Source organism: Gymnoscopelus braueri, assembly GCF_963280865.1.
Source record: "Gymnoscopelus braueri genome assembly, chromosome: 20".
NCBI lineage: Eukaryota > Metazoa > Chordata > Actinopteri > Myctophiformes > Myctophidae > Gymnoscopelus > Gymnoscopelus braueri.
Genome location: NC_137622.1, coordinates 6207618 through 6220709, shown reverse-complemented (window position 1 = coordinate 6220709; position 13092 = coordinate 6207618). Strand labels below are relative to the sequence as shown.

Sequence of the window (13092 nt, the reverse complement as noted above, 5' to 3'; positions counted from 1 at the left end):
CTGCTCAATATGGCGTAAAATATGAGGGCGGAGTTTACTGGTCAGAATGATAGATGTGAGTCAAGGCACATGTGTAAGCAAGTTTCACGGCTGTAGGCCAAACGAGGCATGACTTTTGCCTGTTTAAAGTTTGCATTTTCAAAAAATTGCTATAGCGCCCCCCTTTGACCAATTGGAGTAAGATTGGTTTCAGTGATACTTGGAGTGACCCTCTACATTACTGCAAAGTTTCAAACAAATGTGAGTCTGCATGTATGTGTTAGGGGCAGACAAATAATCTTCATAAAACTGCAATATTCATTGGCTTATAAAAGCTTAACGTTTTCACTTATGGAAAATCCGCTTGCTCACGTCTGTCGGCATAGGTCTAAAGTTCATGTGTAAAACGTTTCGTGCAGATTGCTCAAAGATCCCAGGAGGAGATAGATTTTTACTGTTTTTCATATAATTCAAAATGGTGGGAGATCTAAAGGTCAGAGGTCAAAAGTCAGAGTATGAAAGTTGTTAGGCATGAGGAGACGCATGTGTGTATCGAAGTTTCATGGCTGTAGGTCAAACAGGGCATGAGTTGTACCTGTTCAAAGTCAATTGAGTGAAATAGCGCCACCCTTTGGCCAATAGTTGTGAGTTTCGTTTCTTAGCCGTTTGGCATAGCCCTCTACCATATTGCTTTACAGTTTCGTAAAAAGCGTATGCACGGTTCGGCCAGAACTGCAAAAACGGCGGAAGAAGAAAGCCAAGGAATGCAATAAGGCTTCGAGCCTGATAGCCTCGAACCCTTAATTAAATAGTTTCTTGAAGGGGCTCAGAGTTAGCCTGGTAAACCCCCCTCCCTCCGGAAATCTCATTTGCATTTGATTTCAGGAAGGAGTCTGGGATTGCTCAGGGAGTAAAGCTGCCCGGTCCGCTGCGTGTTAGAACCAATCAGCGGCTGCTAGGGGCGGGATCATCCGATCACCTGCCAAGTAGCTTGAAAAAATGAAAACGCCGTCTGTCATCGATTCTGCTTCAGGAGTCTCAGATGGAAGTAGGCTGTGAAACAAAATGTGTGTCGCAAGCTTCTTCCATTTGACGTAGTCAGGTTAGCTCAGAGTCAGACCTGTAATAATACTGGAAACTGAAGCAGGCAAAAGTAAATAAATAATAAAATAAATATCCAACGAGTCATTGTGTGTATTCCTTTTTCACATGCAGAGGTTCTAATGGAAGCAACTCTTTGCTCTCTTTGGTTTGTTGCAGAGGACAGTATAGTGGAGCCAGGAATCAGTCAGCCACAGCGCCTTCCGCAGGTAAACGGAGAAGGTTGTTGGCAGGGACGGAGCAGCATGTCGTGGCTCCGTCAGAGCTAGAGGATTCACCTGAAGCCCTGCTGTGTCCTGGACAAACACTGAGGCCTGCGAGAACAGGACCTCCATTAAGACCAGTGCCCACACCAGTCCGCAGCCGAGCTGGGCAAAGTGAGACGTCCGGAGCCCGCGGGTCTGCAGGGGCCAGTGACATACGAGGGTGGCCTCCAAGCCCAGGAGCCCCAGCAGAAGCAATGAGGCCAGATGGTGAGCTTCTAGGAGCCACTGACACAACACATACACACTCTGACATGCTGACATCTCTGTGGTCTTCACTGGGCCCACGTCCATCCGGACGCACACTGTGGCCCCCAGCCTGAGGGCCCCGTACAGCAGCAGCAGAGAGTCGGTGAGGGCCAGCTGTCCCAGCAGGACATTGGAGGGCTTGGTGGAGATGAGAGGCGAGCGGAGCCATGACAGAGCCTGCAGACTGTACATCACTCCCGCCACCAGGGGCAGCACTGCACCCTGAGGAAGCAGCAGCACTGTCACCAACTTCAGTAGCAGAAAGCGTCGAAGCAGGACCCTGGGGGAGGAAAATGACCTTCAGTGGTGTAAAGTAACTACATACATTTACGTAAGTACAGTTTCAAAGTATTTTAAATTAACTTGAGTATTTCCATTTCTTGATACTTTTTACTATTCTACAATATCTCAGAAGCGAATGTACTTTTTCTCATTTATTTGACAGGTTTAAGCTACGATAACTATAACTTTAACTATGAATAGGTCATTTTCTCAAAACTCAAGTGGATGGCAGCGTCCACACCACAACTATAATGACAACTACAGTATAGTTGTGCATGATATCATTTGGATCACTCCCTGAGCGATTTTATGAAAGATAGAAGTATTGACACTAGCTGGCATTACCTCAGGTACAACTATCTCGCCTCCTTGTAATTCATCATCAGAGTCAGATTATCCATATATCCTATTTATGCGTCTTTAAGCAATGGATGGAGATCTCTCTCTCGTCTCTCCCTCTCTATACACTGGACCTGTAGAGAGGTCCAGTGTGAAGCATGTTTGTTTGTGTGCTGATAAAGTTTAAAACGTGTATTACGCCGTCTGGACGGCATCTGGAATTAGATTCAAAACGGAATAGCTCTGTAATTAAAATCAGGCTCTGTAATTAAAATGTTAATGTTAAAGTGTGTTAGGAGGAACATGCAGCTATGGGATTCACACAGGTGAATGAATTGAATTAAGATTCATATTTATTCATAAGGGTCTGTATGTGAAATGAAACTAGAAGGTACTGTTCCTGAAGAAACAGTGTGGGATCGCTAAGAATGTTGCTGGTATTGAGTATTGATAGTGTTAGTAGTGTTATAGGTTTGAAAGGTTTGAAAGGTTTGAAGGGTTTGAAGGGTTTGAAAGGTTCGAAAGGTTTGAAAGGTTTGAAAGGTTCTAAAGGTTCTAAAGGTTCTAGGTTTGAATGGTTTGAAAGGTTTGAAAGGTTTGAAAGGTTCTAAAGGTTCTAAAGGTTTGAAAGGTTCTAAAGGTTCTAAAGGTTCTAAAAGTTCTAAAGGTTTGAAAGGTTCTAAAGGTTTGAATGGTTTGAAAGGTTTGAAAGGTTCTAAAGGTTTGAAAGGTTCTAAAGGTTCTAAAGGTTCTAAAGGTTTGAAAGGTTCTAAAGGTTCTAAAGGTTCTAAAGGTTCTAAAGGTTCTAAAGGTTCTAAAGGTTTGAAGGATTGAAAGGTTTGAAAGGTTTGAAAGGTTTGAAAGGTGTTAAAGTATTTGTATTGTTATTTTGAGTACTTTTAAGTATTTTTACTCAATATAAGTACTCTAAAGTATTTTTACTCAAGGTATTTACTTTAAAGTATTTTTAGTCACTTTATTTACTTTAAAGTATTTTTTACTAATTTTTACAACTTTTAAGTATTTTTTACTCTTTTTTTCAACTTTTAAGTATTTTTACTCATTTTGAGTACTTTTAAGTATTTTTACTCAATATAAGTACTCTTAAGTATTTTTACTCAAGGTATTTACTTCAAAGTATTTTTAGTCACTTTATTTACTTTAAAGTAGCTTTTACTAATTTTTACAACTTTTAAGTATTTTTACTCTTTTTATCAACTTTTAAGTATTTTTACTATTTAAAAAGTGAAATATCTCTAAAAGTACAAATGATTAAAAAAATTCTAATGGTAGCCAATATGTCCTAAGTAGGCTGAACGTTATAGAGTTGGAACGGAGTTTCTAGCTAAAAGTATGAATTTCTCCATTGAAATGAATGGGAGTTTTTTAGAAGTAAAAAGTGAAATATCTCTAAAAGTACAAATGATTTCAAAAATTCAAATGGTAGCCGATATGTCCTAAGTAGGCCGAACGTTGTAGAGTTGGAATGGAGTTTGTAGCTAAAAGTATGAAGGACTAGTTAGCCATCAAAAAACGGCGGGAATATATAATAATAATAAAGAGTGGCAATAACATTAGTGTGATCGCTTTAGCGATCCCACAATGAGCAGCAATGTTGAAAGTACTTTAAAGGTGCTACATTGATTCTACAGTATTCTGATAGTAATCATTGCTATAGTATGTTTGTTCAGTAACAGGGGTCTCACCGTCTCTCTAGTTCTTTACTAAACGGAAAATTCATTTTCTGGTCGGATACCGGTTTTATCCAATCAGGAGAGAGAACTCATACGGGAGACAGGATAAACAAGTGAAATTGGAAGTGACGACACAAAGAAATTAGCAAACAAAATTTGAAGTGAAACACTATAAAATTATCTTCTGATTGGATGAAATTCCCACCGGAAATTATTATGTTCTGTTTAATAAAGACCTGGGGAGATGGGTAGACCCCTGTTACTGAACAAACTATAGCAGTTCTATCAGAACATTTGAACTTCAAAAGTTTAACATAAAACTTTACACTATACAGCACCTTTAAACTAGTACTAGTTGTTGACACATTGTTCTTATTGTCAGACAGACCAATCAATAGTTTTATATATCAAGTGACAGTGTTGCCATAATACTCCGTCTGGTGTGTGTGTGTGTGTGTGTGTGTGTGTGTGTGTGTGTGTGTGTGTGTGTGTGTGTGTGTGTGTGTGTGTGTGTGTGTGTGTGTGTGTGTGTGTGTGTGTGCACACACACGTCTCCTCAGTGTTATGCTACAATTAAACTGCTCAGGCATAAGCCTAGGCAAGCAAACAAGTATCTATAAATTCTTTTAACTTTTACAGCTGCTATTTAACATAACAGAATGCACCTCAGATAGAACTGTTGCACAGCAAATCCTCAGTGTTAATTTAACTCTGAGAGTGTGGAAATGGACGCTAATGGACCCACAAGGTTCCATAAGATCTTACTGTACAGATTCATATAATGAGTCAATTTCAGCAGTATAAAGCAGTCCCAGTAATCACATTTTATAGCAGGGTGAGTTGACTGCTCAAAAACACGTAAAAATCTTGGGGTACAGTTAATCAAATTAATCGATTTAATTGGTTAATCGATTTGGGGGGACTGAAATTTCAATTTTTTTATAAAACAAATGCCGTAAATGTAGCAAATATACAAGCTCACAGTGTGTTTTATCGCGATACTTAGTGAGATTATAGATTATCTATTTTTGCAGCGTTATGCAACATTTTTGTACAAAGTACAAAATGAGGGCTTAAGTGGTTAATCATATTGATCGACTTGTTCGATCTTGTCAGTTCATTCACATATATAAAAAAATTCACAGATTATTAAAAAATATATATGCTTCACAAATATTCGATTGCTTCACTAAAAAGTAATTGATAGAATAATCACTATACAAAATTAGTCGATAGCAGCTCTATAGCGGTAAACAGATAATGTAGTTTGACCAACCATGGACAACACTCACCTGTGTGAAAGTATCATCTTCTGTTGTCCCAACGAGGCTGCTGTTCTACCCTGTCTGGTTGGGCTGAGACTGAGACTGTCAAACTGGCTTTTCTGTCTTCTGGTAAAGGTTTATAAGCCCGACTGCTACCAGTACCTGCCTGTAGCTGTGATGTCATCACGTCTGCTCCCCACTACCTGCCTGTAGGTGTGATGTCTTCACGTCTGCTGTAGAGAGAGAGAGAGTGACACAGTCTGACTCACATGGATCAGGAGATTGTCCTGTAGGACATGACATGAACACAATGCTGAACCAACGTCTATCAGCAGTGAATCATGCATGATATGCATCTATGGCCATTGCCTACTTTGAGAGCTATGAGCAATGAGCATAGGTGCCGGTCAGACGGTCCTGAATGTCCCCCCACTATTTAGCAATCAACTTGTCGATCTCGCAGACCACTGGTCTATTTTTTTTTATTTTTATTTCCCGACCGCTGGTCCTGCACCCCACCGTTCTAATTGTGTTGCGCAATCGTCGTTGTGTATTGGCTGTATGCTCGCCTCTCGCCGCAATGACCATTCTGTTAGGCTACTGGCGTGCAGTTGCTCTGTCAACTCGACCAACTAGGTGTCAGAAAAGCTAATACACAACAAATAGTTGTTCTTTGTAAACTGGCTGTGGGCGTGAAATAAGGGGGGCTCGGGCTGCAAGAATCAAGTGTTGCTATGATAGACTGACTGACATGGGATCAGATTACTGCAGCGCAATATAGGTTAAAGTGAGAGCCGAAAGCGCACGCACAAACTATACCTCTGTGGAATCAAAGTGCACCGTGGCATGTGTGATCATGGATTAGCCTACTTATTCATCAAGGCAAAAACATGCTATTTAATGTCATTGTCTCTTATTGCAGGCTGCTACAGCTAGGCTAGATTTCATATGGAGTATAGCTGACATCTCGCCTATACTGTGGTAGAACAGCATTTTAGGTTTGTCGGGTCCATGCTATACATTTGTATAGCCTACACTTTGGAGCTACACCAAAACTGACAGTGAACGTCATGACGTCACCGTGTAACCCAACCCCCCCCCCCCCCACACACACACACACACTGTGTCCCTCCACTTTTTCCCTCATGCCGGCGCACTTTAGCCTGGTAAACCCCCTCCCTCCGGAAATCTCATTTGCATTTGATTTCAGGGAGGTCTGGGATTGCGAAGGGAGTAGAGATGGGAGAACACTGCGTGTCCGAACCAATCAGCGGCTGCTAGGGGCGGGATCATCCAATCACCTGCCTAGTAGCTTGAAAAAAAGAAAAACTGTCTGTCATCGATTCTGCGCCCGGAGTCTCAGATGCAAGTACGCTGTGAAACAAAATGTGTGTCGCAAGCTTTCTTCCATTTGACGGTGTCAGGTTAGGCGCACTTGGCTGTGAGTAGAGACATGCTGGAACATGGTGGAACAGGAACTGCTTTAGCATCATTGAGCTGGGCTTCTGAAGAACTGCCTCATGCTATTTTTAGAAGTGCTGACTGTAATAACCACTGGAAATACAAGCTCAGAAGTCCTGCCACAAGTATGAAGATCAAAGTAGGAATTTGTTTTTGGAACTCGGTTCAAAGACATCCCCATTAGTGATCAACACAGCCACAATATACACTATAACAGTGGTTGCCAAACTGGATCCGGGCCCACTTGAAAATGTTCTACGTGTTTGTGGCCAGTACGTGCTTTACAGTCTATGGGCCACTGGTCAGATGAGATCAAAGATATCATATTAAGCGCGGACAATACTCACATCTGACAAACGTCATGTCACTAAAACAGTTTTGGGAGCGTGCCATGGTGACATGGAGTGTTTTTATACAGTGTAGAGCATCAATTCTCAACCTGTTGGCCGGGGACCACTGGTGGGCTATGAGCATATTGCAAGTGGGGCCCCTAATAATTAGCAAAACACTAAGATTTTAATGATGATATAATATTCAATAAATGAATAAAATATTAATTAAAAAATGTGTGAACAATGCATTTTCGTTGTGATTCTGATAAACTGGGATTTAGACTACACTATACGTTAGTTCCATTGATTGTGTTCCGGAACACAATCGAATTATTGATCACTAAAATAAACATGCTCTGAAAATGTGGGCGAACGCTTTCCATTGTTTCAAGTGGGCCCTGTTCCAGAAAAGGTTGGGAATGCTGATGTAGAGAGCACATGAGGACTACAGTATGAGGTCACGTGAAGTGTCTGTGTGTTCAGGCATGTTGCTGTGTCCATGGTAACGTGGGCGTTGTCTCCTTGACAACGCGGGTGTTGTATGATAATTATCGTTTCCTGAAGTGACTCATTTCACTTTCAGTGTGATTGACAGGACAGGTGCTTTTTGACTCATTGTTTGTTTCATGAGTGTGTGCATGTGTGTGTGTGCATGCATGTTTGCGTACAGTGCGTATGAGAATATATCTTGTGTGTGTCTGCCTGCACACATGCATGTGTCTATAATGGAGAGGGGGAGGGCATATGTGTGTGTGTGCGCATGTGCGTGCAATGCCGTGTGTGTGTGTGTGTGTGTGTGTGTGTGTGTGTGTGTGTGTGTGTGTGTGTGTGTGTGTGTGTGTGTGTGTGTGTGTGTGTGTGTGTGTGTGTGTGTGTGTGGGTGGGTGGGTGTGTGTGAATATATGTTGTGTGTGCCTGCCTGTGCAAGTGTGACTATAAAAGCATGCGTGACAGATTAGGTTACTTTTAGAGATGATTCATTCAGTTTGTGGGGTAAATACCAGACTCCAACATGTATCTGCATGGGACCAGTGGTGGAACAAGTACTCTGATTTATTCACTACTTTTATCAACACTATTATGTCACACTACTGTGCGATTGTGCTGTATGACAATTTTAACCACTTAAACCCTATATGGTTGACCGGAGTCCCCCAGGGCTCTATACTTGTGTCCTTTCTGTTATTGTGGGGAAAGCTTTCGCTGAAAATAGCAGATCGACAAGCTCACAACGCTGGGGTTTAAGTGGTTAAAATCTATTGATATGTTTTTTTTTTCTATTGGTACATGCTTCTCGGTGTTTCGATGAATCGAAAGCGTAATCGATAGAATAATCGCTTGATACTTGCAGTTGCAGCCCTACACATGCGCACACGAGCAAATGCGAGCAAGAACTGCTGTACCAATATTTAACAAGGAACAAAAAACAATTCTGAATTTCTGAAGAAAATGTCATGATAGATTACTACTTCCTTGGAAATATTTGTGTGTTTTATTGGTGTGGGAGGTTATGTAAACATGGCTGAGGCAGGCAGGCCCACAGCCACATTCATCTGATGTTAGTCTGCTAAAACAATTGCTGTACACCACCAAATATGGCAGCAAAACGATCTGGTGACCAACAGTACACCAGGGGTTTCCAATCTCTTTTTCCTTGGAGCCCCCCCTTCTTCATCTGACTCGAGCTGAGACCCCCCACACAACACATGCATGCACGCACATAAACACACAGACACACTCGTGGAAAATTAGAGACTATTTTTGACAATATAATGACCCAAAAATTTAAGTTATGAAAATGCTGACTACCTCCAAACAGACAAGGCCACACATGTGTGAACTAAGTAAACTTTGCCTCACTGGATGTGATGTGAGGATGTCAGATAAGATCGTGTGTGGTTTTATGAACAGCTAACGTAGACAGTGTGAGACATGATGACCTGATTGACATGATTGTCTGCAGAGGACTATGTGATTTGCTAGAAACAAGCAGAGCAAAGATTGACCGGTAGATTGAGAGCTTCGGCTTCTGGCTCACAGTTTGTCACAATGTTGCACTACAGCAAACGCAATAACACTCCTGCTGCTCCAATTCTCTGGCTGATCTTCTGCTCCATCCTCCCCTCACTCATGAAGACCTTGAGATGCTTGAGCTCTTTCACTTGGAGTAAGGTCTCATTCCCTGTCTGGAATGAATCGATCTGCTTTCGTGCTGATAAGTTAGGGATTGACACTAACACCTGCCCGCCTGCCCGGGGCAGGTAAATAAAATGGTAGGGCAGGTGAAGTTTGCTATCTGGTTGCCCCACGGGCAGGTGCACATGTTGTCTCTCCAGCTCTTTTTATTAAACAGAAAATGCCTTTTCGAGTCAGGATACCAATTTTATCGAATCAGGACAGAGAACTCAGACAGGATACAGATTAAACAAGTGAAATTGGAAGTGATGTCACAAAGAAATGAGCATGTAAAATTGGAACTGGAACATTATAAAAATGAAGCTGATAAATGGGTGCTCTCTCCTGATTGGCTGAAATGGTGTCACCTAACTGGATATTTATTTTCTGTCTATCAAAGAGCTGGAGAGACAGAGAGACCCCTGTTACTGAACAAATACTCTATAGCAATGAGTACTATCAGAATATAGAGCTTTAACCCATAACAAAACCCTTTTTGTTTTAACCAAAAAATATCACTTACCCAACCTTCAACCCATAGTCATATTCATAGCTATTTAGATATTTGGCATACATATTGAGGTATGACATTTTTTATCGTGCAGCCCCATAATTCGCAAGTAGAAATTAAAAAAATAAGTGTTTAATTGAATGGTAATTAAAATTTAACCTATAATTTTATAAAGGACGATTTACTTTTCGGGCAAGTGAGCAAGACCTGTGGGCAAGTAGAAAATGACCTGTACTTGCCCGACGGGCAAGTGCCTCTGAGACCTTAGTGTCAACCCCTGACAGTGGTGTCCATCAGTGGTGAAATGTTTTGTTAGGACTCTCTCCTCAGCTGGATGAGGTCTGCAACATGTGTTGGCAGAGACTCCTTGTTCATAACTTCCATTTGAATAAGCTAGACCGGTGCCCAAAGGGCCAAGCAAGTCAGGAAAGATGCAAGTTGGCCATACCTCAGGAACGATGCAAGTAGGGAACGTTACAAGCTCTGGATAAGAGTGTCTGCTAAATGTAATTGATTGTTGGGAATTCATATCCCACTCATTTATGCAATACCCGTTGTACTGGGTTGGACAATCCGAGAAGCCCAGGACAGACGCACAGACAGACACATCACTACAGGGCTTTCCACACAAATTATGAAGGAAAGTAAACACTGATCGTTCCTTATATCACACACATTCACACACCCTGCTCGCACACATACACACACACACAGAAGTGCACGCGCGACTGAGAGTCGAAATGAATGATTATCAGTGGGTAATCCAGATGCAGATTGCAGAACAACAATTACGCTGTGGTCAATTATTTAATTTGGATAAATGTATTGTTCAATAACAAAGCCTCTAAGCTTCTCCTGTCACCTCTTACATAAATTACCTCAACAAGTAAATCATCTTAATGGTTTAAGGTTTGTTGTTATGTCAACATGTGCCCCCTCCCAGGCTATTCCACTGCATTCTGTCATTTGTGACATGATGCAGATTGCAGATTGTGGTCTAGAGCAGTGTTTCCTAAACATTGGGTCGGGACCAATTGTTGGGTCGCGGACCCATTGATTGATTGATTGATTGAAAATTTTATTAGGCAAAAGAATGTAAAACAACACAGTTACATTTATAATACTTTTGTCTAAAAGGTCCGACCAAAAAAGTCCTTGCAGACTTGTTTCCGTTGGGGTCCTTGAATTAATTTCATAGACATATATAGTAGCAACCAAACAATTCAAAAATCAACATAAAAATACAGAGAAAAAATACCACTATGTACAAAAGAAAAGCATGAAAAATAAAAAATATATACAAAAAAAGGGGAGGGGGTCGTCTGTCTACCGGGAAACTGGTACTACCTCCCTCTTATGGCCTCCAGAAAGATGAGTTTTTAGGGCTGTTTTAAATGAGCCCAGTGAACTGCATTTTTTGAGGGATGGGGTTAGACTATTCCATTCCTTGGTGGCCGTGCTGTAGAAGGAGAATTTGCCCATGTTTGTTTTATGGGTGGGTGGTACCAGATTGTTGTTTACGCTCCCTCTAGTTTCGTGACTGTGGGTGTCACTAACTTTTTGGAGGTATTTAGACAGATATGCGGGTATAGGGGGCATTTCGGGCAAATCTGCATTTACGATTTTGAAGACCAGTCCCATTTTTAGTTGTTTAACCCTGTCTTCCACCCTGAGCCAGCCTAGGCTGGCAAAGTGAGTGGGAGAGAGGTGGGTCATGGGCCCCAGTCCGAGAAGTAGTCGAATCAGTTTGTTTTGGGAGGTTTGAAGCTTAGTCTTCAGTGACACTGAGGTGTTGGAGTACCAAGAGGAGCAAGCATAGTCAAAAACGGGCTGAATCAGGGCCCCTGAGAGGGTCCTGAGGGCCTGAGGGTTGACAAAAGAGGAAACTCTGCCCATAAATCTTGTTCTCTGGTTTACTCTTTTAACCACCTTTGTTGCCATGCTTTCACCTGACAGGTATTTGTCAATTTCTATGGCTCACGGGTAAATAACCCTTATTTTTGGGCGGTGAAACCGTTTTTTTTAAGTTAGGGGTGTTGGTCCACAATATCACTTTTCTTTAAGTGAACTTCCATCACTGTGATGACCACTGTGACCACACCGCCCACTTCACACTGGGTGTGATTTTTGGGCGGTGAAACCGCCCCTATATGTGAGGTTTGGACATCGACATCGATTGCACCCCCCCAACCCTGCGCTGTGATTGGCCACCAGTGTACCCCCCTAACCCTGCACCGTGATTGGCCAATCACAGTCTATTCAGGACTGTGATTGGCTAGTGAAACATGACACATGTGCATAGCCCTATAAATAGGACTATGCACTTAAAAAAAACACATTTATGTTTTTTGGTTAGTCCAATGGTTAGTCCACAATATTACTTTTCTTTAAGTGAACTTCCATCACTGTGAGGACCACTGTGACCACACCGCCCACTTCACACTGGGTGTGATTTTTTTCTTTTTATTATGATTTCAAAACATTTCCTAACCCATTGCTATGTAGTACACTGTATAGCAACATTTGTTTTTGTAAAATTTTAATACATATTTGAAGTTTTTCAGAAAACTGAGGTCAGGATTTAGAAGGCGTTTTTAGAATCGGCCTCAGGTCTAAATGGGTTAAGAGCCACCCGAACATAATTACTGCTTTCATAAGCAGTGAAATCAGTTTAAAGGCTTGTGTTGTTATTTCCCCGTTAACTAACAGGAAATGATTATACGTTTAATTGAGAGCACATTGTCACTGCAGGTTGTTGTTGTTAAGTAAATAAAGCACTCATACAACCCCTGGTAAGTGAAATGTGACACCGCTGTGCTCCGCTGTGTGTGTCTGTTACAGCTGTTTAGATGATAGATCCCATATTGTGAGAGGATGTGTCATTGGCTGGCCTCTAACCAAGGCCAGCCAATGAGAAGAAAGTGATGAGAAAGTGACCACTAGTTGCAGCGGGTCTGAACACTGATCAGCTACCTCTGACGAGCTGAATTCAATTCCCGGCCCTGACAATGTGCCGAAGTGTCCTTAACCCATTTAGACCTGAGGCCGATTCTGAAAACGTCTTCTAAATCCTGACCTAAGTTTTCTGAAAAACTTGAAATATTGATTCAAAGATTACAACAAATGTATGTTGCTATATACTGTACATAGCAAGAACCCCAAAAGGGGTTCCCGTCCTGAAAGGTATAGTAGTACAAATAGGGGTTTCCGTCCAAAATGGGTTAAGTAAGAAACTTAACCCTTAACTGCCCCCCCCCTGCTCTCCTCTGTGGGTAGCTCTCAGCTGGGTGAAACTGAAAATAGATTTTACCCCATGTAATGAAATGTCTAATTATTTATAAATTATTAGTTTCGGGGGAGCAGTTTAATTTCCCTATAATTCAACTGAAATTCAATTGAAATCATTGTAAAACCAAAATGTACATAACTATTTGAATAATA

The 13092-nt window shown here is 41.5% G+C and overlaps 1 protein-coding gene across 1 annotated transcript; it reads right to left on the bottom strand.

Annotated features, from left to right (window-relative positions):
* Positions 1-1024: 1024 nt before the first annotated feature.
* Positions 1025-5333, bottom strand: LOC308076313 (uncharacterized protein). The gene is made up of 2 exons (XM_080416552.1): positions 5200-5333; positions 1025-1872 (listed from the first exon to the last, which is right to left on the bottom strand). Exons 1-2 carry the CDS (start codon positions 5214-5216, stop codon positions 1200-1202), a joined length of 690 nt encoding a protein of 229 aa, XP_080272678.1. The 5' UTR covers positions 5217-5333; the 3' UTR covers positions 1025-1199.
* Between the last annotated feature and the right edge of the window lie 7759 nt (positions 5334-13092).